The 25,984-nt window shown below is 40.7% G+C and overlaps 1 protein-coding gene across 3 annotated transcripts in view; it reads left to right on the forward strand.

The window, feature by feature from the left end:
• The window catches only part of LOC148030308 (uncharacterized), a 123,020-nt gene that overhangs the window by 92,041 nt on the left and 4,995 nt on the right, over positions 1-25,984 (forward strand). For all 3 annotated transcript variants that reach the window (XM_087686604.1, XM_087686605.1, XM_087686606.1), the window contains one exon: positions 8,094-8,139. In XM_087686604.1, coding sequence (XP_087542730.1) covers positions 8,094-8,139 — 46 coding nt within the window. The remainder of the gene's footprint in view (positions 1-8,093; positions 8,140-25,984) is intronic.

Here is a 25,984-nt window from a genome sequence, read left to right on the forward strand (position 1 = left end):
GCGGGTGGAAGGTTGGAAACAGGCGTCAAACTATAGATGACAACAAGGGACAACTGAGACTATGATGTCCTCCGTAAAAGGGGTGTGTGCAACAAGCTGAAAACACCTGAAACATGCAAAAACGAGATTTTGATGCAGCGGAAGAAGAAGAGAAGTGGATGCCGAACCAGCCACTAGTCTTTGCCTTCACTGGAGTGGAGGATCTTTGCCGTTGTTTGAGCAAATCCAGCTCTAATACCATGTCAAAAGATGACGTACCAACTAGACAATAGGGTTTGCGGGGAGGAACACGGAGTGAACTCGGCAAACATGGAGAAGAGAAGAGAAGAGAGAAGAAGCTCTGATGAATGGAATGATGAAGTCCTGAATCATGGAGTGAATGTGATACAAGGGAACAAGGGTGCCGTAGCACAAGGAAGATGATGAAGACTGCCACGAACCACGAACCACAATGTCCTCCTGAAGGGGGTGTGAGGGCAGTGGAGAGGCTGGAGAGAAGAGGTGACGGACTGAATGAATCAGCCGTGAGGAATGAATGAGAGAGTGGCCTATAAATAGGCATAGTCAGTCTAGGATGGCGCCCCTTTTTGGGACTGCAAACCCTAAACGTAAAACGCAGAAACACAAAAGCGCAAACTGCGGGTAAAGGGTGAAGGGTTTCTCAACAGTGCTGTGTGGTGCCATTGGATTTCCAGGAGGAAAAGACCTAGGCATCTCTGGTCCTCATATTCCGTGATACAAGGAAGAGGTCCAAAACCATCACGGAAGAGGCAGTTGTATCGTCTTCATATGTCATAGTACACTGTATATTTGCATATGTAGTGCTCCTCTGTCTCAAGCTCTCGGCAATAAAGCTAACAAGTTGTATCCTTTGCCGGAGTATCTGTCCATTTACCTGTCTCCATCTATAGCCTATGAGAGGAGGTGCGAATTTGTCCAATAGTAGCGTGTATGCTGTAGGAGAGACGGGTATCCATGTATGCTGGCCCAATAGTGAATCCATCATCAACAATGAGACACAAGAAGTGACTCCAATAGAACTCCATCCTCGGTCCTAAAGGGAGTGGTGGATGGGGGTCCGTGTCCTTGCTATCTCAATCCTCAAGATATCAGCTCTGATCACTTGGTTAAGCTCTGATTGGCTGAGAGAAATGTAATGCAGTTAAGGTTATAGTCAAAAGGTGGAAGGCAGGGTCAATAGCCAAACTGTATAGGCTTATATCCAAATAGTCATATCTGAAAATCAATAGTTCCTCGCCCTCCGTGCTAGTTGTCTAGAGAGAGAGAGAGAGAGAGAGAGTTGTGGTAAGGCTAAATATCATGGTCTTCCACAACCTCATTTCAAGATCCTGTTTCACTTTTTCAGATTTTAGGGTTAGTATATTCGGGTTACTCGCAATGCATTCATTTTTTATTCCACCTTGGGGATTCAACGTCATGTTGCAGAGCTTAGGGGACTTTTCAAGTGGTAGCTTGACGTTCAGCATGTTGATAACTTGGTCAGAGATGATTGAGCTCCTTGCCATATGACAATCTCCTCTGTTCCTTTGCTGCTGTGACTTTGTATCTTTTCATGCATGATGGCCTAGAGCCATCCTGCATCTTGTAATCTTGCAGTCTTGTATTTCTACTTTTTTGTAATTAATATAATTACCTATTACGAAAAGAGAGAGAGAGAGAGAGAGAGAGAGAGAGAGAGAGAGAGAGAGAGGTCAACTGCTAGTCCTATGACCTGTACAGATTGCGCCTCAAGAATCGTGAGTTTGATCATGTTAATCCAGGTCCTGAAGGTGAAAAGATCAATTAGTCAATGTCGATTGAAACGATGTGCATGATGCCCCGTAGCTGCTCCTGACAATCCGGACTGTGCACGCAACTCTCGACAGGCTGATAGTAGTGACACGACTCTCGGAGTAATGCTATTCTTTCTCCATATCACTCATCCCATGTTCCCCAAAGGGTAACGGCAACACATCATGTCCCCCCCACGTTTCCCCCATGTTTCCTCAGGTTTCCCATGTTCCCCCAGTCGTTCTCCCTTAACAGGCATTCCCTCATTCCCTTGGAATGGCATTGCCCTGCTACTATGGATGATGGATCTATCCGGATTGAATTGGGCGGCAGTTTACAGTTTCAGAACAGAGTGAAGATGATGCGCGACAACTACTACGGAAGCACCTCAGCTGGGACAGGCTGGATATGCAATCCATGAACTGACATGTCCTTTCTGTGAGGTGTAGACAACAGTGAAATAGGGGGCCAGCTGATCAAGAGTGTGTAGATCTACGAAACAGGATTGACTAGTGGTAGGTAGCCTCTCTATCTATAGACAGATCCAACCAAAAGTTTGGGTGTTTGCTTATGGGACATAGAAACTTTGGTGCATTTTGAGTTTTGGGGCTGTTTAAAATGAACTAATTAAGGTTTAAACTGTAATGAGCATTTTTAGCTTAACAACTAATGAGTGGCCACATGTTATGGAGGACTTGTGCAGTGGATTAGAAGAGAGATAGTACCTGGTTCTACGTATATGATTGGATAGGTGCTTGTGATGACTGGAACTCTAAGTATATCAAGGTTAGACTTACACATTCAAAGGATTAATGCCTTGAAGTTTGAGCTATATCTACTAGAGTCCAGAGTTATATTAAGCAAGAGAACATGATCATGAAAAATTTGTATAATGTGCATATGCAGGTTAAAAGTACTGTTTTTGTCATGTGCTTGAAAAGAGCTTTCACATGATATTCATTGGGGGAGGGTTTTCTTTAAATTATAGGGGATTTTTAAACTTTGGGAGGTGCTTAAATTTTAGGAGCCTTGGATTAGCCTAAAATAGAATCTTGATAGTTTTCAGCTCAAAAAGAAAGGCTATAAAGAAGAGATAAGTATCAAGTCCCTGTCACACAAGCTTCGAACTGTCCCACCACATGCCACACTTCATGACATGTGGCTGGACACTCTTGTATTACTTTACTTTTCCTCTTTGCACTAAGTCTCCATTTCTCCTATTAAAAGAGTCTATTTACTCTCATTTTACATAATATTTTCTTATTGTGTAAACTCAAGTACAACAATTGAAGATAGTCCCAAAGTTGGTTCCTGCTATCTCTACCATTATCTTTTAATTCTTCATTATCAAATCTCTCACACTCTTTGTTCTCTCACTACTATTTAATAGGATATAGACTTATAAATTCATTACAATACCTCTTTTTGAAGCTCTTCTTGCACTTCAAGATCAAGAAGGAAGCCATATTGATGTAATGCTGATCAACCATAAAGAAATGCTGATCTCCCATCTATTTCTACTCTCAGTTTCTAAAGAAATTAGTTTTTTTATTATGTAGTACTTACATGCATGTGATGCATTTGTGCACGGACATTCTTTGCACGATCTTATGAGAGTGAGAAATACTCTTCCTCAATCTTAGGTTGATTGTAACTAAGCTTATCCCTAAGGGACTTGGTTGAGTAGAAGTACATTTCTCTTCGTATGTCATATTTGTATTTTCTCGAATTGTTGAGTTTTTGAAAGTAAGCAACTATAATAATTGCAATCATACTATGTTGTATCGAGGTGTTTACACACAATTATATGCAACTCTACTATTGGTTATTTCTTTTTCCGCACAGAGCATATTTTCGAGGATTTGATTGATCCTTTTGTTTTCCATTAGTTTGTGGATGATGTGTTGTACTCATACTAAGTTTAAACATAGCTCTCTAAAAGTGACTATTAACTTTCTATCCCAATTAGAAAAAATCTCTCTCGGTAGGCCATACCATTGGTATAGTTCCTCCACAAATAGCTTATTCTAGAGTTTTAACATTAGATGAGATTGGAGTAAACTCAGCCTACACAAATAGAAGAGAGAAGAGAAACATTGTGAATAATAAAATATCTTAGAAGAGAGATGCTCAGGAAATGGAATCTGTATACCAAGACAAAAGAGTACAAACTCAAGAGTGAGTCACTAGTAGTGGGCACCATCTGACTCTCTCCAACAAGGCTCGAAGATATAGTGTATGCTGAATGGAATGGAGAAGAGTGCGCTTGGCCAATAAATAGGCCATTAATATGCACAAGTCGGCTAGGCATCATGAAGATAAATCATAAATGCTAGTTGGCTAGTAAAAAGCACCATAAATGAGATGACTAGTCTACAATTGGAAATAGAATGATAAACAAGCCACTGAATGCTGAGACTCACAGATGAGCTGACTAATCTAAAATAGTTGCATATGCTATGAGGGCCTTGCCATAGGTGAATCGTGTACCGATTGCCAAACTCCTATGAGCTACTAACCATAGAAAGAGAGAAATCTTTTTAGGCCTAAAGTTGTCGTCATGTCGCCTTCGGAAGTGTCACAAGAAGGGATTTGAGATACATTTTCTATCCCAGTGAGGAGGGGATGCTGGCACTATGCTGATCTTTGTCATTCGAATCCTCCATCCTAGCTTGGTGGTGTGGCTAAGGAAAGCTGGATTGTATGGTTTGTCAAGTAAGGGGTCTCCCCAAATCCACTATGTTGGATCCCATTGTAATCTCCATAGAGATTTGCTTTTGTAAGCTTTCATTGGGACTTGAATTTTTAACTTAATGCTGTTTGGACACTTAAGTTGAGATAGTTAAGTTGTTTACAAGTGTTGTGTACATATGTGAGAGTAAGTTGAATGTGAGTCATGATGATAGAGGCTTGGGTTGTGGGAGACATTGGCAAAGGTTGTGGTGATAGGTGCTGGTGGGGTGCTTGGTGATAGATCTTGGTTAGAAACATTGAATGGATCCCTGGAAATGACATTAGGTATCATGGGGATTAGTGAGTTCAATCATTTAATATCTTTAATTAAAGTTTGTGGCAAGTTTCAACATTTTTAGGCTCAAAGAGGTAGTTAATTTAAAATTGGGGTTGGGCAGTGACCAAAGTTTGGCCAGGCCCATGCATTTTTCATTTAATGGCACTATTAATGCTGAAAACTCAGTTTAGAGGCTGCGTTTTGTATGCAGGTTTGACACATGACATAAAGCCATGTAGAGAGCCATGCAAGGCTGTGTGAAGCCATTGTGGGCAGATCTGAGTATGAAGAGATAAGTCTTGGGTCACTTCTGAGCAGCTAGACCACCTAGGTAGTAGCCTAATAGGGCAACCTGTTTTGGAGATAAATCAGAAGCTGAGTAGGCGGCCATTGATTTTGGCCATTGACAGTAGTTGTTGTGGAAATCAGGACATCAGACAACAGCAAGAATCCTAGAATCTACCAGAGGACCTAATTTGGAGCTGTAACAGGGGCTGGGAACAATACTTAATGCTGTAATTGCTTGTGGCAGCATTTAATGCTGTATTGGATGCAGACAACCTGTTTTAGGGCAAACTCAGGGTAGAAGTTGAGAATTTTCTCTCTTGCTTATTGTTTCTTGTTTATGCTTGATGTTTGTGCAATCTGGTGAAGGAAGTTGCTGATTTTAGCCTCAACTTTGGATGTGAAGTGTTGTTGATTGGGGATTTGCTGATCCCAATCTGTAACCAACAAGGATTAGGGTGTGCATGGCTGCACTGAGATGTGTGCATGCAGGTCTCAATGATTGGTGAAGGTTGCTGAAGTGAATTCGGTCAGTGAACAGCAGAATTGGTGAGATTTAGTGGTTTACAAGAGAGCTTATTTGCATGCAGCTGTAGGAGACTCAATTTGGGTTCCCGGGCACTCAAATCAAGGGGCAGACTAAGTTCTAGGGTTGCTCATTACTGAGAATAGGAAGTGGTTTCAGAATTCTGTGTGATTAAGCTTGATTTGTTGAGGATTGGGAAACTTTAGTGGTAGGTATGCGGACATATTTTGCCTTTTCGGCCGAAGGAGCTTAGATGTATTTCTTGAGTCCATTTCGTGGGTCTCCAATCTCTTGGAGCTTTGGCCATTCACAATTGTATGCAAAAGCTTGATGGGGCTCGATCATATGATATATAGCATACTTGTGCTCTCCTTGGGGGTGAAGTGAATCATTTCCTTTGCTAAGCTCTTGCCATGCTCTTTGTGTCTTGTGATCTCTTGAAGAAGAAGGATCTTCCTTGTGGTGAGAAATGGGAAGGGTTTTGGTTCTCTGCTATATCTTGCCATTACATGAAAATTAGTTTTTTTGCATTGAGCAGTTTAATTAGGCTTTATATGTATCATTGATAGATAGCTGTAAGACTATTTCAATGTCTTGGAGGTAATCTCTTCTGCTTGTATGCTCAGTTGGAGAGGCCTTTGGTTCCAAGGGTGATTAGATTTAGGCTGCTGTTTAGGAAGGGAGATGGATCCATGGAGATAACTGCTCTTGACATGGTTCTAGCTTGATCCGTGATCTCCCATTTTAGTGAATTCTTCTATTAGGAAGAGCATGGAGTCAGCCAAGTGTGCAATCTATGTGTGACCAATGCTTCTTTAAGATCAAACAAGAAGCCCTAAGGCCAAGTCATTCTGATGTCAGAGTAAGGCGGTTTTGGCCTACCACCAGGTAGAGACTTAGAATGGTAAGGTTGTGGCTAGAACCCTACCTTCCATTTAAGGATAAAGCACGTCAACATTCACAACCACTTTGTATAGTTGTCCATGTCCAAAAGACAGATGATCCATCTGATCCGTCCTGCCTCTATGACTCACCGGATGCCATGCAAAGGCATCTCTTCAAAACTTTGTGGCTGTTGGATCCCTGTTGATTAGAAAGTGGTGTCATCTGGATGACGATCACCATTCGCAGCAACTTTTGGGGTGGGTTTAGTTGGTGTTTAATTTTTCCCCTCCCACAACACACACACACACACACACACACACACACTCTCTCTCTCTCTCTCTCTCTCTCTCTCTCTCTCTCTCTCTTTGTGCCAGGCCTGACACAGTCAAGACTTGACAAAAACCAGCGCAACCTTACAAAGATGGTGTTCTATTGGGAGCATCCAGTCTCTTTGACACCTGATGGTTTCTTGGTACGGCTGAGATACACGGATGTGCATTTGTCTTTTGGTTTGGTGTGCAATTAGCTAGCTCCACATATCCTTACAACTACTCTGCATTGAGAGAGCGCAGAGGATCATTTTACTTGCCATTGCGCAGCCCCACTAACATTTCTTCTCTACCATTATGCATTGTTGCTTCAGCCCAGATTGCTGCATATTCTCACATAACATATTTTTATTCCTCCAAGGACATTTCCAGTGTAGATGCTTCCGTGGGGGATGGGAGAGGCTGCAGGGTAGTTCTGAGTGGATTAGGAGGAGAGATGCTTTCATGCTCACCTGGTTCTGGCACCTATTTTCATCTAGCACATCATATGGCCCAGCATAAAGCCCATCAGATTGGTTTTTTCACTCGACTATTGTATAATCTATGATGTACTTTCCTGCTCTTTACAAAGCTTTCTTTGTATTCTACTTTTGACCTCAAGGGGTGTTTTGTCCTTTGAGGCGTAATTGATAGAATTTTCTGTTCTTTGAAAAAAGGAAATACAATACAGATTTCAGTCATGCAAGAGAAGTGATATTGGAAATATTGTCCCATAAGGCTTTGCTCTCTCAAGTGCCAATACAAAAAATAAAACCATTTACTCTTGATGAAGTTTCAAATCTGTTGCATAGAAGGGTATTTTGCAGAATGCTTTTTGGGTTTTCATGTATTTACGATGTTTTGGGTGGAAAATCAGGTCTCGATGCTTCATTATCTGACGCAACATTCTTTGTGTTTAATGGGAGCATTAATTGATGTTTAGGTACTGACGTTTTTCTTTTTGCAAACTAGCTCAAATGTGACAACAATTTGGGGGTGAGGGTTCTTGGGGGCCACAATTTGGTTCAAACCTGTAGCCAGGTCCAGGTCATATGCTTGTTCTATAAAGAGGACTTGAATATGAACGTTTTTCAAGCAGCATCTAAGAGAATCAGAAGAATTCCATGGTCACACTGGAATATATAGCTTTACAGGACCTGGAGTACCAATGTTTGAATTTTTTTTTCTGTTCTTGTATTTGCTCCTTCAAGGATCTTTCAAGTAAGTGGTCATAACAATGCTTTCGTGTAGAAGTGTTCTCTTACGGGTATGTTTACTTCTTGTACAGGTGATATTAATGCCCTTAGTTGGTGGGATCTGCTTATCAATTTTGGGTAAGGACTCACATTTTCATGCCGCTAATAGCATGTGAATATTGAATTAATATACTTAATTTCTGTAAGCCTTGACATTGAGAAGTTTTCCTTTCGATTGAAGTCTCTATGTAGCCAAGCGAGGGGACTTGGGTTGGACCTCACAAGTTATGTATGAGCAAGAAAGACTACCTTGTAGAATCTGTGAATGAATGCAAAGCACTTGTGAATGAAGCCTCAAACATCAATACATAAGCGGAAGCATGACTGGGATACTAAGTTTGACACTCTTAAGAATGCTTAACATATTGGGATATTAGGGTGTGTTTTTAGAGCTAATATAACTGTCTGGTCAATATCGTTACAGTTTCTTGCTTGAACAGCTACGCACATCCAGTTTTATGCATCTCATTTAGTAATTTTAGGATCCTTTTCATTTACTCTTATTCTGCTGCATCTGTGAGTCAGCCTTGAGGACCAGTCCCCACATTATAACTATCAATAATATTTGCATTGTTCCATTCTTCAGATTCATTTGTTTTTGTTCCTCATTGTTGTCACAGTGGTAAGTTCTGTTCCACTCAATTTTGTTTCCAAAGTAGTTAGTTTGCCTTTCACTTGGTTGTATTGCAACTAATGATTAGAAAGCTTTTCATCTCATTTTGTTCAACCATATTCTAGGACTAGCTATCACCAAACCAAGCAAAAGCAAGAGACCCAGGTGCGGGGTGGGAGGGTTGGGTGTGTTTTTTGAATTGCATCGTTGAGGGGCATTGTAGTTGGGAAGATCATGAACACTCTTTGGGGGAGGAAGAGTTTGCAAGGTGAGTGGACGTGAAATTTTATTGCTTTGCTTTGCATTTGATTAAAACTTAATCAGATGTGCTAATGTAACTTGTACATGTGAGGTGCAAGTCAATTATTTCATAGTGTGGGACCTAGGACATTGAGATATGAGGTGGTGCCAAAGGCAAAAGTTGTAATAAGTTATGCCTAATAAGTACTAGGTGATACTTGGTGTCAAATTTTGGCATAGACTAATTTATTGGCCACTAATGTCGGTGGTGATATTAGAGACCATGGATTAATTAATTAACTAATGTTGGTCTAAGGGATAATAAGTGCTTAGGGATACTTGGAAGACAAATTGGTCTAGCTAATTTAATTTGGCTGGTGAAATTGATTTTAAGCACTAGAATAATTATTAAATGAAATTTTTAAATCAATATTATAAAAAATAATATAATAAACTGAATAATATTCAAAAATGGAATTAGAAGGATGCTACTTGGCAAAACTTGCCCATGCAAGTGGGAAATACATTTTTGTGGACTAGTGAAAGTCTACTTCAGCCATTCTGAGAGAAAAGGAGGCTATTAGAGAGTAAGGAGAGGTTGATAATGTCATTGGCAACCACCAAGGATCAATTCTACAGTATGTGATAGTAGTTTGGAGCTCTCCAATAGTAGGTGATAGTAGCCCAAGGTCCTTCTGGTATAGATGGAAGCATTTTGGAGGGGGCAATAGTTTTTCTGGTGGTCCTAAGCTATAGACGACAGCTTCCATGGCTGTTTGAGTAGAGCAACAGTAGCCTTTCGGCGTTTCTCGTCATGAAACTCTAAATTTCTCTCTTTAGTATTCTTTTTCATCCCCCAGCCATCTCTCAAATTATGCCAATATTTTTCAGCAGTTTGAGCCATAAGAGGAAGAGATTTTAGTCAATCTTTACTCTAAACCCTAATTTACAGCAGAAATTAGGTTTTGACAGCCACATCAAGATGTATGCTTAGAATTGAAGATGTAGGACTTGAATTTCAACAGCTGAAATTGAGGAATTTTAGGGGGATTCAAGAGGCCAGCTAGCTAGTATCGGATTTGGGACTGAATTTGTCTTTTAAGGAGCAAGGTGAAGGCAAATTCCCAAGCAAACCAATGGGCAAATTGGTTTGGAGGCTTGCTGGTCAATTTTGATAGCAAAAAACACTTGGATTAGTGGATAGAGCTTAGTTGCACTCCTTCCATTTGCAATATAAGATAGAGAAATACCGCAAGGGGCGTCGGTTTTGGGGCTAACCGGGTGTTCAATGTTCAAGATTAAAGTGGTAAAGCGTATATTTTCAGTTTATGTGCATTTTATGCTTGCTGCAATTAGTGCGTAATCAAGTTATTTACCACCTATTTGAGGAGAAAGGCCTCTTTTTCATGGTATTGTTTTTATTTCTTAAAAAAAAAAGATTCATGCTTCCTTTTAGTTTTAGAATCTATAATTCATATTATCTCACTCTCTTTCTTTTCAAATTTCATCTCTAAATCTCCCTCTAAATCTCTATTCTCTTACACCTATTGCAATGATATCTTGGATACCATCCCTAAAAGAGATGATATTCTCTTTTTGACAAAGAAACGATGAGAGTGGATGAAGCGACCCATACATGGGTTTTGTTGCGCAACACTTTTGCATTCCACCTTCAAAAAACCCTCTCTCTTCATGGATGCCAATGTCCTTACCGATCGTGATGCCTTTCTTCCAAAGGCTTTGGAGAAAGAGCACCATGGTGCCTTCCTCGAAGAGCTCATCAAGTATAGCGATTAAATAGACACTGCTTTTGCATCTATCATTTGTTGGAAGCCGGAATTGTTGGTTTAGCCCTTTTTTTGTGGGAGTCATTTGGCTACCAAGTGCCCCACCTCCATAGAGTGGCCTTACGCATTCTTGCACTTGCAAATTTAACGTTTAAACTTACTTTTTTTTCACATGGTTTAAGATTGTTCGTCGGGTGCATGTGAGAGAAATTGGTCTGTCTATTCCCTTATGCACACTAAAATTTGTAATAAGCTTAGCACACTACAATTGGAGTGACTAATTTATTGTGGCTCCAATTTATGCGTACTACGCAACATGCATGAGATGTCTATGGCAAGACAAGTATCGTGTATCCAATTTTCATACTTTTTAGTTCATAACTTTATTCATAGATTATGAAATATATTTAGAGAAGTTTCATTTGTTTAATCTAAGTTTTTCATTCTTTAAATGTATAGATAAATGTGGATTTACTCTAGCTCTCTGCTAGCACAGTTAAAAGTGTGACTTGCGAGAGAGACTTGGAGGAGGAGCAAATCTTTAGAAAGCTTTACTTGGAGCTCAAGGAGATAGACCGGTGGGTCTCTCGCACTCGTGCATGTTGTGCCTATGTTGTTATTTGCCCTCGCACTGATAGCGATGGAGCTTTCACTTTGGCATCCACATTGGCTGTCTCGTGATGCTTGTGGGGCCGTTAGATGCTATACGAGGCTTGGGAGTGGCTTGAGAAGTACTCCTAGTTCGGCCTAGGAGGACATATCTATCACTGTCTCTCACCTAGAGCTTAGAGAGCCCAAGTATGATGACAAGAGCAATGTCATTCGTGAGGGGGATTTTGTTGAGGAGGGTGATGGCTCCTCAAGCGGCGACGAAGATGCTTCCACCTTCGATGCCGAGAGTGATATGGGCACCTAGAGTAACCATGTATTTTCATTCGGATTGAGCCATGGACGATGGCTTTTATCTCAATCTATCATTGTATACTTTTTGTGTAAGATTGCACATCTGGCTCATGATAAAGTCGTTGGCTTCATTATTCATGCTTCACTCTTGAGTCTTGTTTCAACTCTCTTTTGCACTTTTGACTTGAATCTCTAAGTTTATTTTTTAACTTTTAAGTATAAATATTAAGCATAGACTTAAAATTATATGTATTTTTTCTTTTATCGGATGCAGGTCCAAGATTCATTAGTCCGACTAGTACCGTACTAGCATCAGACTGTACTAATCGGACACCATCAAACGTCACAACCATGGGTGAGAGAGAAATAAGATAGAAAGGAGAAAAGAAAAAGAAAGGAGAAAGAAAAGAAGAAAGTTGTAGGCTTGAAGGCGAATGGCCAAAAAGTGCCTATTTTTTTGTATTAAATCATACAAATATATATTGTACCCTACCATATGGATTGTACTATATGGATCAGTTTGTACTACGTACGGAGATAACCTTGACTCTTGGATATAGTTACACTTGCTAGTGGGTTGATTTGATTTTACATGCTTTGATGTATACATGCTTCTTGGTTATGTATTAAGCCTCATTACTTTTTACTTGGTTAATTGTGTATTAGATGGATCTCTGCACTTGATCTTGAGATCTCTTACATACACGATGTCTATGCCTATGGGATGTAGACTCCCTTGAGTTTATGACCGATTGTTGTATATCTATTCACTGCTAGGTGCTTTTACATATTCTAGTTGTTATTTGGATATTCCTGGCAGTGGAAACTTGGTATTTGCTGATTATTTGCCCAAAATAGACTTGGTCATACTGCTGCATTTATTATAGTTGTTCTTTAATTACAAATTTTCAGCATAATCTTCGAGAGCAGACATTTTACTCTGGTAGTCTATCGCTTGCAGTTGGTGGAAAACTCTATACTTGGGTATTTCCTCTTGTTTTGCCCTTGTTTCGATTGGGTTTTGGGGTTGATTTATTGTCATTTACAACAACTCATTTTTTTGGATTTTCCAGTGCCAAGATCCCTTCCATAAAGAGCTTTTTTTCTAGGTCACAACCCTTTTTCTTCAATTTAGCTATAAATACGAGGCATGGGGAGTCATTGAGGGATGTCCAAGTGAGAGGGGAGAGGCCTTTCTTAGGAATATAGAGCAAGAGGGGATGGCACAAGCGAAGCGCGAGCACAGAAATTTCTCGTCATGAAGACAAGGAGGATATTCCTTGAGCTCTTAAATTCGAATCCTCCATCCCTTCTATTTTATTTCTTTGTGGAATCAAGACTCTTCTCAAATTTTTTGAATTCTTGGTGATCGCCTTTCCCCCCCCCCCCTCAGTCAATCAAAATTTCGTCAATCTAATTACCCCCAAGCTCCTCCGCCAAAATCCCCTTTTGTAATCTCGCAATTAAAGACCATGGCTCCGAAGAAGAAAGTTACGATGGTCGCAGAAGCAGGAGTTGCCAATAATGCTGCGGACACAATTACTACAAATGGAATAGCGAGTATGGGGATTACCAACTGTCATTATGGCTAGTTCTTTGAATGATAGAGCTATCTTCATATCGATAAACTTGATGGCACAAATTTCACCTACTGGAAGATGCAAATTTGTCAAGTGATGGTGTAGATGCATGAGATTAGGTCATTGAAAACCAAAGTGTCAAGCCCAAAGGCATAGATCAAGATGATTGGGATGAGTTGGATGAGCTATGTAAATCCACTCTTATATTATCATTGCCTAAACATGTTTATTTTAATGTTGTGGTACTTGAAGATAATGCTTGGCAGTTATGGCAAAAGATATGCAATCTTTATGACAAGCAAAGTCGTGCGTCTCATATATATTGGTTGAAACAACTTACGGACCTTCTCATGAAGGAATTTCTATGTCCGCTCACTTGTACGAGTTTCATTCGATCTCGAGCCAATTGACTTCGCAAGGCATTGAGTTTAAAGGTAACCTACCTTCCTTGTTTTTGCTTGTTACATTTCCTTGAGTCATAGGATATTTTCCATACGACCATGTGTGCCAATACTCCTAAAGATGGCTTGAAACTCTAGGATGTTGAGGGTGCTTTACTCACAGAGGAGATAAAAAAAAAGAATATGGATGTCTCCCGCACTTCTCATGCATTGCTTGTTAGAGATAGACATGATGGTAAGAGTATTAATGATCGTCGTGGTAGAGACTCGTAGAGGTCTTAGTCTTGCAGGCAATCTCGGGAAAGTAGGGTTATATTCGTCTGTAGTGCCATAAGATGTGTGATGATAAGGGCAAAGAGAAAGGCAAGGGCAAAGTATAGAAAAAGTTTAATGATTGCAGCATTGTTTCTAGTAAGTCCATTGTAAAGATTGAAGAGATGAATGTAGTGTAGCGAGAGTCAGATGATGAGTACATCTTAGCAGCTTCCTTTCTCGATACTTTGCAATTGACCGATGCTTCTTTTACATGTTCTTAGTGTTGATTGCTTGATTCAGGGGCTTCATTTCATGTTACCAGGCATAGAGATTTGTTTCAATCCTATTGCATGATGATAGTTCTGCGTGATCAGGAAATGACTTGGCATTGGATATTATTGGAATTGGGGATGTAAGACTGTAGTTTTCCTCAAGCAGTTCTTTTACTTTCATAATATACGTCATATATTGGCTTTAAATAAAAGAGTTCTATCTGCTTGACAGTTGGATGATATTGGCTATTATGTATCTTTTGGTGATTTCGCATGGAAGATTGTATGTGGGAATCTTATCTTTGCTCGAGGTGCTAAGATTGACAGTCTCTATTCTTTATTTGTATTTGGGTCTCTTGACCATGTTTTGGTTGTGACTGAGATATCATATGTATCCTTATGGCATCGTTGCCTAGGACACATGTTCTTAAAAGAAATGCAAATGTATCCTTATTGTTTGCCTATGACTGAGATATCATATGTATCCTTATTGTTTGCTAAGGGTTTTAAGTAGGAGCATGGTGTTGACTTCGATGAAACTCTCTCTCCTATAGTCAAGATGACTACTCTACGCTTAGTTTTGACCTTGGTTGCATAGTTAGATCTGGACCTTTATCATATGGATATGAAAACGACTTTTCTACATGGAGACTTGTATGAGGATATCTATATGCAGTAGCCTAAGGGCTTCACGGAAAAGGGTAGGGAACATCTCGTATGCAAGTTGAGAAAGTGCCTTTATGGCCTTAAGCAAACACTTAGGGAATGATATTACAAATTCGATGCTTTCATGCATTCACAAGGATATACTCACAGTGATATAGATTCGTATCTTTACATGACGAAGGCTTGTGATAGCAACCTTATTATCTTGGTGCTTTATATCGAAGATACATTGATTCATGTGAGAACTCATGATAAGCTGGATGCTTTGAAAACTTTGCTCAAGAAGAGCTTTGAGATGAAGAACATGGGCATGCCTTATATGTTTTTGGTATGTGCATTACACGCGATCGCTCTCGGGGGCTTCTTTATCGGTCACAATAGGTATATATATAGAAGATGCTTGAGTGATTGCGCAGCAAGATGTTAAGCGTATTGGCTATCCTTTACCTTTCCATATGAAGCTCAATCAAATCAATTGTCCCCAGTCAAACTTGACATGGCGAAGTTCCCTTGTGTATTTGGAGTGGGTAGTTTGATGTATATCATGATAGCCACTCTCCCTGACATAACATTTGCAGTGGGAGTTGTGACATGCTATATGGGTACATCTGGCTTGAGATATTGGGATGTCGTGAAGGGTATCATGATATGCTTGAAAGGTATTGGAGATATGTGCATTTGCTATGGTGGCCAGGATGCTACAACCTTGGGTTCCACTAACTTCGACCATGTAGAACATGAAGATAGTAAGAAGTCCACCTCTAGGTATGTCTTCACTTTTGTTGGAGGTCGCGTTTCTTGGATGTCAAGGGTATAGAAATATACGGCCTTGTCTACTATTGATGCAGAGTATATTGTAGCCACCGAGGCTTGCAAGGAGGCCCTATGGCTAGGATGTTTGGTGACAAACCTTAGATTTACTATTACTCCCACACTACATTCTGATTCTATGAGTGCTATTTAGTTGGCCAAGAATCTGGTCTTCCATGTGAAGACAAAGCACATTGAGGTGTGCTATCATTTCATCAAGGAGGTACTACAAGATAAGTCTATTGAGCTTGTTAAGATCTTGACTAACAAGAATCTTACAGATTTGCTAACTAAAAGTGTCTTAGTAGAACATTTTACCTTCCTTAGGAAGGTGATGGCGTACGCTGCCTTGCATTTACTACACACACTGTGACCACATACCTATACTCTACAGGTGGCAGGTACCCATCACTGTTACTTTATTCTTTATTCTTTCAACGACTATTAAATAAGGGAAGGCCAATCACACATTGTGACTGCTGGAGTTCCCACATCTTGTGTTTCTCTCTTGCTTTTTTGCTTCATTTGCCATAGCTCGCATCTCTCTTGCCTCCACTTGCTTGTGCTATCACTCAGGCTCCACATCTTTCAGGTTATCAATGACAATGGTAGTAACTGTGTGACTATGGGTGTTTTGTTAGAGAGAGATTTCTCTAAGATCGTGTGGACTCCATGTGCTTCTTATCACTTAGATCTACTTATGGAGGATCTACAAAAATTGGATGGATAGATAATCTCTTCAAGAGAGGCAGAAGAATGGTAAAGTTTGTCGCGAAGAGGCTTAGAGTGCATGCCATATATAGGGCAAACAATGACTTGGATCTTTTGAAGCTATCGGCGACTTGCTTTACTTACATATTCATTGTTATGGAGAGGTTTATGAGAACATGAGGATGATCATCTGTAGGGAGTAGATTGCATGAAATGCATAGTTGCTTGAAACATCGTTTCAGGTTGCTGAAAATGGAAACGTCGGTCCCAAAATGTGTGTTTCGAGACAGGTAGGGTGACTTACCCAGTTTCCTACGTACTATTCATTTTGCCTTGTTGCGTTCAGATTTCGCCCTATTCCGTTCACACTCTACCCTATTCTCAACTGATTACTCTTCCTACCTTCTACTTGCTATTCCTCTTTCACATCTACTGTTGTCTATGGCCTTGAAACCTTGTATTTCTCATCTCTCAATTGCCCAATTCTTTTCCTTTCTTGTTCACACTATTTGCAACACTTATTTCTCATATTTGGAGCCGTTTTTTAGTGTTTCTAGTGAGCAATCCCTCTTCTTTCTTCATCCTTCATTGGCCACATCTGTTCAAGCTGGTTTTTTCCGAATTCGCTATTGGTTTCCTCTATTTCCAGCAAGGAATAGCCATTGTGAAGGATACGTTTTGGAGCCACACGTGCATCATTAGCAACTATGGAGTTCGTGGTGGCTCGAAGTAGTGGAGATGGAACTATTTCCATGTCATACAGACATGGAGCATTACACATGTGAAGGAGCATCTTACTTATGTTAGTGCTAAGGATATCGATAATTGCCTTGATGTGCCTAATGATGTGCTTGTTAGTTTAGAGCATTTGAGGTGGTAGTGCCTTGTGGTCAATGTGGCAAATGAGGATAATACTCCATGACAAAGTGTATATCCTATGGTGACATGGTTGTATTTATTTTTCACGCACTGTTTATTGAGTATTCTAATTTTTGAGTCTATGAGACATAATACAAGTCTATGGTTGTTCATTGCTGAGTCTTGAATCTTGACATATGTCATCATCATTAATTGGCCATGGCATATTGTGGTCTTTTATATGAGGTTCTAACTTCTAAATCTTGATCTTGAAAGTTTTTCAAACTCATGGATTATGTGTTTATAGTCTTACAGTCGTAAATCTTTGATAGAATCATATATACTTGTCAAATCTCTTCCAAAATTACATGTATAGTCTATATTGTTGAGGAATTTAAGTGGTTTGGTGTAGATGTTTAAGATATAAATGGTATTATTGATTTATTTATGCTAGAAATAGACATGAAATCCGTTTCTCTGTTTCGCCATTTCAGCCTCGGATTGAAACTCCGTTTTGTGACTCCGAAACCTGTTTTTGTTTCGCCGTTTCTGAAACTCTGGGCAACTATGATGGAATGAGAGGCACCAACCAAAGGCTTTTACATTTGCTAGGAATGCCATCGATGAGGCTTATTAGGATATGATACAATTGCTTCGATAAAATCTCTTACTCCCATTTACACAATGTTGAGGATCATTGAAATGTAGGCAACACTTTAGGCATCTTGTATGTGTACATGGATAAGGTTGGAGAGACATTGGATGGAAGCATCTACTTCTGTGGAGATAGGTAAGTTTATCAATGATCATTCATTTGTTTTTAAAATTATATTTATCATAACTTATATGTGGGTTGACTTTTATAAATGCTATAGATTGCAAGATATTTATGTATTGTGGAACAGAGGAGATGGGATTGGTTTCATAAATCGATCCATGCTATTGCACATTGCGTGCATTCCCTTTGATGTAGTAAAGAGTTCAAGAGCAACATATAGATGAGAAGCTTGAAGAGGTGTTGTAAGATTACTTCAACAAGTTTTCATCATGACATCTCAAGGATAATCTCCTCAAGTTTCATAGTCACTCTCTCATTTGTATACCCCGTTGTAGAATTGTGCAAGACATAGCTTTAACTTGTGTCTTGATGGGAGAAATATGGAAATTGTGCTCCAACTTTAGTAAGTAAATAGTGAATATGTATGATTGTGCTGAATTTCCTCTTGTTCATTGTTTTAATGCTTCAGTTTAGCTAATAATTCCTAATCTTATTGGTAGAAAAGGATGGCCATATGTGTTCTTTGACAGGAGTGTGGTAGTGGTTACACTGAGAGAAATTGGAGCACATGGGCTCTAGTTCACATAAAGAAGATGAAGAAGTTGAGAATTCAGCTTACATATTAGAGCCAAAGTAGATGAATGTGGCTAAGATTGATATACAAAAGATAAAGGACATTTTCACTATTCTAGAGGAGGAGATAGACATCTATAACATGCTTTATCAAGAGATGTCCGCATTTGTGTATTAGACATAGTTTGGCCGCTCATCATCTAGAGTGAGAATGCTCGACTTGAATGTGTAGTTGCTTCTCTCTCTTTATCAGGCTCATTTTGTACCTATGTAGCTCCATTGGCGTCTCAAATTGAAGGTGATGATGCCTCCTCCTCCTCTACTAGTACTACTAGTGTTGTGGATAGTAGCCCAGAGGAAGATGAGATAGAGGAGATGCCTTTGGATAATGCAAAGTGATCGTTTAGATGATAACATATACATAATACTAGATGGGTCATGATCATTTTGATAGTACATTTGACACTTTGCTTCGTAGTTGATCATGATTCATTTCATGGATCATTGACACTTGGATGATGCATTCATTTTTCGCATTATTGTTTACCTTTTTTTGGGTTTGCATGACATAATACGAGTCTATGACATCCTTTTTCATGGTTGTCGTTCATATGGAGTACTAACATTGAAAATTTTTGAAACTTGTGTATTGTGATTTATAGTTTTTGGTAGTATCATGTATGCTCGTCAAATCTCTTTTAATGTTATGTGCATACTCTATATTGTTAAGGAATTGAAGTGTTTTTGTTGCAAAGGTTCAAGTTAGAAATATTGTTATCCCTTAATATATATCTAATATAAGAATATTTCTAAAAAGAGGCAGAAATCCCTTTGCTACTTCTTTGTTTTGGCCTTGGCTGAAACCCCGTTTCGCGATACCAAAATGTGCTTTCGTCTTCTCTTTTTTGTATATAGAGGGCAACTATGTGTCCATTATGACCTCTGATATGTGGCTCCAAACAGATGTGCTTGTTAGTTAGTTTTATTCATTTGCATTTGTGAACACACCTTGAACACCTTTACACCTCTTGTATTAAATAAGGGTCTTGGGGGAACCCTAGGGCTCTATAATTAGGCCCTAGTTGTTGTAGTTCCATATCACCTATTATTATCAGTTCATTCTCCCAGCTTGTGTACTTGAAAGAGTTCTCTCTCACACACACGCGTGTGCATGCACACACACATTCTCTCTTCTCTAGCCTCCATGGGGTTCCATTTGCCATAGCATGCTGGTCACATACACATAAGCTCCATACCCAAGAGTGGTATCAGAGCAGGAGAAACTAAGAAGGATGCTGCTGCTGTTTCAAAGTCTGGTTTGAAGAAGAAGCTGAAGAAGAAGCAGCAGCTGCAGCAAAAGAACTAGAAGTTGGAGGAGGAGGAGGACAAGAAGAGTCTGGTGCTGACTTGGCTGCTCGACAACTGCCCAGATTGCTAGTCATGCACAGGACATGTCAACAAGCAATCCCCATAGTGGCCCTGGGACGATATTAGAAGGTAATTGTGTATAGAAGGGAAAGAAGCTATAGAGGGATAAATTGTAAGTGCTCTGCCGACTTCCATCATCGTATCTGCCAATACTTTTGGGTGTCTCAGGGAAAGTATAATCTGTTCAACATAGTAATGCTAAGTGGCATAATTAATTTCTTCAATTATAGAACTCTAAGCTTCCTTACTAGGGGAAGTCTTTATATGGCGGCTTCTTATTGGGGGTTTACCCCTAGGTGATATGTTGCATGGCCAGAATATCTGTAGCAGTCGATATGTCTTTTGCACTACATGCACCAAGACTCCTGCTAATCTTTTTCTCTCTTGCCCAGTTGCAAGACAAGCTGGGATTTCATTTCCTGAGTATAGCTCTTAGTGGTGCGTCAGCAGATGGTCATCCATTCTTGGGTTTTGGGCAAGATGCTGTCCATGGCCACTTTATAGCTCCAACACCCTTGTCTTCTTCATTTTATGCAATGGACCGGTCTTTGGCACATTTGGAGGACACGCAATGCTTTTATTTTTTATTCGGCCTCAAGCATCCATTGTGGGCTGTGTTCAAGGAGGCAAATTACTTCCATGATTTTGGTTAGTTTGATACCTCAAGGAGGCTGCTCCATGGATGTGTATCATTCATACCACCCCCATTGAGCCTGCTTCATGATTGCCTTATTTGTTGGCTTTGTACTTCCATAGCCTCCCGAAACGATGTTTTGGCTGTCCTGTTCTTGTCAAAGATGGCTGTACTGTTTGGGAGTACACAGTTTTGGGAGGCCATGGAAGTATTCTGGCAAATCTACGTATGCCTTGAAGAAGAGAGACCCCAACAAGAGCTTTTGTGGAATTCTTTTCGGCAAGTAGTTGTTTTCATTTAATTTCTTGCAGCATTTCTGACAATGGGCTGAAAGGAATCCTTTGAATAGCAGGGGTCTCAAGCATACATGTGTATGCCTATTGCATGTGTTCTATATAATTTTTAGATGAAGGCAACAAACAATCTCACAGGTGGCCCTTCCAAGTTACAACATCAGTAAGTAAACTTTGTGAAAGGGAGCGACAGATCGAAGGTTGGACTTGAGAACTATGGTGGGAGAGCAAGAGCAAAAAAGGGAGAGACTAGAAATGGGAACTCCAATAGTCACAATGTGTGACCGGGCCTTCCTTTATTCAAACTGTCACTAAAAGAATAAAGAATAAAGTGACGGTGACGGGCGCTCGCCACCTGCAATGTGCAATGGCGGTGACTGTCAGTGTAGTAATACACGGGCGGCTAGGCAGAGGCGCCTTTACCCGCAACAACCTCCCACTTAAAGGCGTATTTGCCCCAGTGAGAAGTGAAAAGAAAAAGAAAAAAGATAGTAAAATATGTACACATGTACAACAAGATGAGGAAAGACGTCATCTCATCCCACGTCCATCAACCTCCTGAGGAAGGCAAAGAGCTCTGTAGAGAGGCTTTTCGTGAGTAGATCTGTAGGATTCTGGTCAGTTGAGATCTTGACAAGATCAACAGACTTGTCCTGAACGACCCCACGTATGAAGTGATATCTCACCTCAATGTGTTTCATCTTCGCATGGAAGACCGGATTCTTGGCTAACTGAATAACACTCATAGAATCCGAATGCAGTGTAGGGATAACATCAATATCAAGGTCAGCAACTAAATGACCCAACCAAATGGTCTCCTTGCAAGCCTCAGTGGCTGCAATATACTCGGCCTCTGTAGGAGAAAGGGCCGTGCATTTCTGCACCCTAGACATCCAAGAAACAGCATCTCCAACATAGGTGAATACATAGTCGGAAGTGGACTTTCTACTATCTGCATGTTCTGCATAATCAGAGTCAGTGTACCCCACGACTCCTGTATCGTGGCTGCCATAGCATATGCACATATCTGCAGTGCCCTTCAGGTACCTCATGATATCCTTCACGGCATCCCAATGCTTTTTGCCAGGTGTAGCCATATAGCGTGCCACAACACCAACTGTGAAGGCAATATCTGGACGAGTGGCTATCATGGCATACATAAGACTGCCCATTGCAGATGCATAGGGAATCTTGGCCATCTCGGCCCTTTGCTCATTTATCTGTGGACAATTGGCCTGTGATACCTTCATATAAGAAGGCAATGGACAGCCAATAGGCTTTACGTCTTGCATGCAGAAGCGCTCAAGGACTTTATGAATGTATTCCCTCTGCGACAAGTAGAGGAGTCCGTGATGCCTGTCGCGTGTAATGCACATACCAAGTATATGAGCGGCATGTCCCAGATCTTTCAGCTCAAAGCTCTTCTTGAGCTGAACTTTAAGAGCATCTAGCTCATCATGAGCTTTCCGTGCTATCAGCATATCATCCACATAGAGTGCCAAAATCAATAAAAAACCATCACGGGCTTTCTTCTTGTAAAGACACGGATCCATAGCACTCCGGTTGTAGCCTGTGACTGTATAAAGGCATCAAACTTATGATACCACTCTCTAGGTGCCTGTTTCAAGCCATAAAGACTTTTCTTCAATTTGCACACTAGGTGCTCCCTGTTAGGTTCTACAAAGCCCTTAGGTTGCTCCATATAAATATCATCATGCAAGTCTCCATGTAAGAAAGCCGTCTTGATATCCATTTGGTATAAATGCAAGTCAAGCTGAGCAACCAAAGCCAAGACTAAGCGCAGGGTGGTCATCTTAACCATAGGAGAAAAGACCTCGTCAAAGTCCACACCATGCTCCTGCTTAAAATCCTTTGCTACCAATCTAGCCTTGTATACCGGCTTGGGGTGTCGAGAGATACTTTTTAGCTTGTACACCCACTTGCATGGCAAAGCCTTCTTGCTCGTAGACAAGGAAACCAAATCTCAAGTGTCATTCTTATGCAGGGAGTCTATCTCAGACTATGTAGCCCTCTCCCAAGAGTGATTGTCACCCCTGTGCATAGCCTCATCATGGGTGAAAGGCTCTCCTGCATCTGTAACCAAGATATAATGCATCGAGGGTTGAAATCTATCAGGTGGACGTCTGTCTCTAGTAGACCGTCTCAGACTGCTCTGCTACCTGCCTAGCTGCCTGTCCAACGCCCTGACCATGAGCATCTACTGCAGCTGTATGCTGTCCAACTGGCTGTGCGGGAGCTCTCGGCTCCTCCTGAAATATGACCTTGCGGATCTCAATAACTCTCTCAGGCTGCCTATGCATTTTGTCTTCATGGAAGACTACATCATGATTGCGGATGACTTTCCGCGCATGCGGATCCCAGAGACGGTAACCCATCTCGCCTGCATCCCCATAACCAAGGAAAATGCATTTGACACTCTTGGGATCCAACTTACTTCTCTTGTCCTTGGGCACATGGCAAAATGTCACATTCAAAGACACATAGATGCGCATAAGAGGGAGGTTTTCCAGTTTATACCTCCTCTGCAACCTGGAAATCCAAACCACTAGAGGGTGATCTGTTTATGACATGCACAGCTGTACTAACTGTCTCAGCCCAAAAGCTTTGTGATAGGCTTGTATGGCTAAGTATACTGCGTACACGCTCTTGGATGGTTCTATTCATGTGCTCAGCCAAACCATTCTTTGGGGGGGGGGGGGGTGCAGGGGACGATCAATTGACGCTTAATACCCCTCTCATCATATAACTGCTCAAAAGCACGTGAGACATACTCACCCCCATTATCTGTCCTTAGGCATTTTAGTCTATACCCAGACTGGTTCTCAATTAATGCAAGCCATCTCTGAAACACAGCCAAGACATCGGATTTCAGCTTAATGGGATAAGCCTAGACTTTCCGTGAAAAATCATCTATGAACGTAACAAAATACTTTGCACCACCCATAGACTGACAAAGCATGGCCCCACAGATATCCGAATGTACCAATGCCAAGGGCTCACTCATGCGTGGCTTACGAGACTTCTTATGCGTAGACCTAGTTTGCTTGCCATAAAGACAATGCTCACATGAATCAAAACATGCATAATCAAGGGACGGTAAGTACTGCAAACCAGAAAGCATTTTCATTCCCTTCAAAGACATATGGCCCAAACGGGCATGCCAAAGATATACATGTGGGATAGAACCCACAGACAAAACATGATCAAGGGAAGAAGCTGATACAATCAAGGGGTAGAGACTGCCAGCCTTGGCACCTCTCACAATCACAAGTCTGCCACGAGTGATCTTCCATGCAGTCTTCAAAACATACATGATATCCTGCGTTATCAAGCTGTCCAGCTGACATGAGAATGCGTGTCAAAGTAGGTACATGACGTACATCCTGCATAACAAAATTGCTACCAGAAGAAAACTGCAGCCTAACATCACCAATGCCTACAATATCAAGAGAGCTGTCATCACCCAAGCGCACAGAACCCGAAACAGTATGGTATGAATGAAACCACTCTCGGCAAGGTGTCACATGAAAGGACGCACCTGAGTCCAAGAGCCAACACTGTGCATACATAGAGTGTATCTCTGTCATCTGCGAAGCACTAGAAGAAGCTGCTAAGATATAATCATCATCATCAACATTCTCAGGCTGCATAATATTGATCTCTTCAATTTTAACACTGGACTTTGTAGGTACTATGTTGCGATCAGAAGACTTATTCTGCACTTTGTCTTTTCCCTTATCTTTGCACCTTTCATTACGCAATTCATGGCATTGTGGCCTAATATAGCCCTTTTTCCCACAATGGTGACAAGTAACATCTGCATTCCTGCCACGAGATTTGCTACGTGACTTCCCACGAGATTTGGACCGAGATTTTTGAGAATCTTGTCCACGGCCGCTACCATTGCCATCCTTTCCATATCCATCGTTTCTGTCTCTTAACTGTTATAGCATGAGACACACGAGAGGCATCCAAATTCTTATGGTTAACCTCTTTTTGTAGAAGAGCACTCTCAACATCAGATAATTTCAAGGTAGCAGTAGAGGCACATAATACAGTGTGGAATACATCCCATGACTCATTAAGAGTACCAAGTAAGAAAAGAGGAGTGACATCTTCTGCAAAAGTGATGTCCTGCGAAGTCAAGTTCTTGAGTATAGCATGGAACTGACTCAAGTGAGCAGACATAGTCACAATCTCCTTCATACGCAGATCCATAAGCTGCTTCAGCCAATACATTTGACTCGCTGGATTTTTCTTGTCATAGAGATTCTTGATTTTATCTCACAACTGCCATGCACTCTGTTCTTCCTTAAATACATTGTAGTAAACCTGTTTTGTGAGAGACAATACAATGGTGGACTTGCATAACTCATCAAGCTCAAGCCATTCCTTATCTGGCATAGTTGCAGGCGGATGCCCGCTTAACCTCAAAGGTTTGATTTGCGATTTCTGTACCAACACCCATCAAATTTGGCTCTTCCAATAAGAGTAATTCGTACCATCAAGCTTAGTGATGTTAAAAATAGCATGATTAGTGGACGAACTCGCCATAATGCAGGCTGGAAGACTGTAGATAGTTCAAAACTGCTTGCTGTTTACTGTAGAAAATGACAAAAAAATCACCAAAATCGAGGGAAAATGGCGAGGAAAGTGAAACCAAAGCTTCTACCCACCAAGTACTAGTGAAAGTACATTATTTCACAGTGTTTCTATATGAAAAATCCATGTCAGTCCATACATATATGCTTGCTGTAATAAATTTCAAATTTCAGTAAAAGAGAGCTAACAGTGCCAAAAGCGGATCCCAATGCAATCAGATATTGCCAAGACCAAAGCCGGCATCATTCGGGCATAGCATAAGCATATGATGGTCGATAAGCATGAATCCAACACCCAAGTATGTCATACAAACATCTGCCAGTGAGTAGGCACACCTGCCAGTCACAACGGGGCAAAGTGTTCCTGCCACTACCAAAACTTGACATAAGTAGGTGTTAGTTCACAAAGATACGGATCCAAAACTGAGACTTAGCTCATAAGCATACAGTGAACCAAGACATATGATGTATCATCCCAAAAGGTAAGAAGTCCCAAAGT

Source organism: Lygodium microphyllum, chromosome 10, assembly GCF_053477565.2.
Source record: "Lygodium microphyllum isolate KBCC chromosome 10, Lygodium_microphyllum_v1.1.10, whole genome shotgun sequence".
Lineage (NCBI taxonomy): Eukaryota > Viridiplantae > Streptophyta > Polypodiopsida > Schizaeales > Lygodiaceae > Lygodium > Lygodium microphyllum.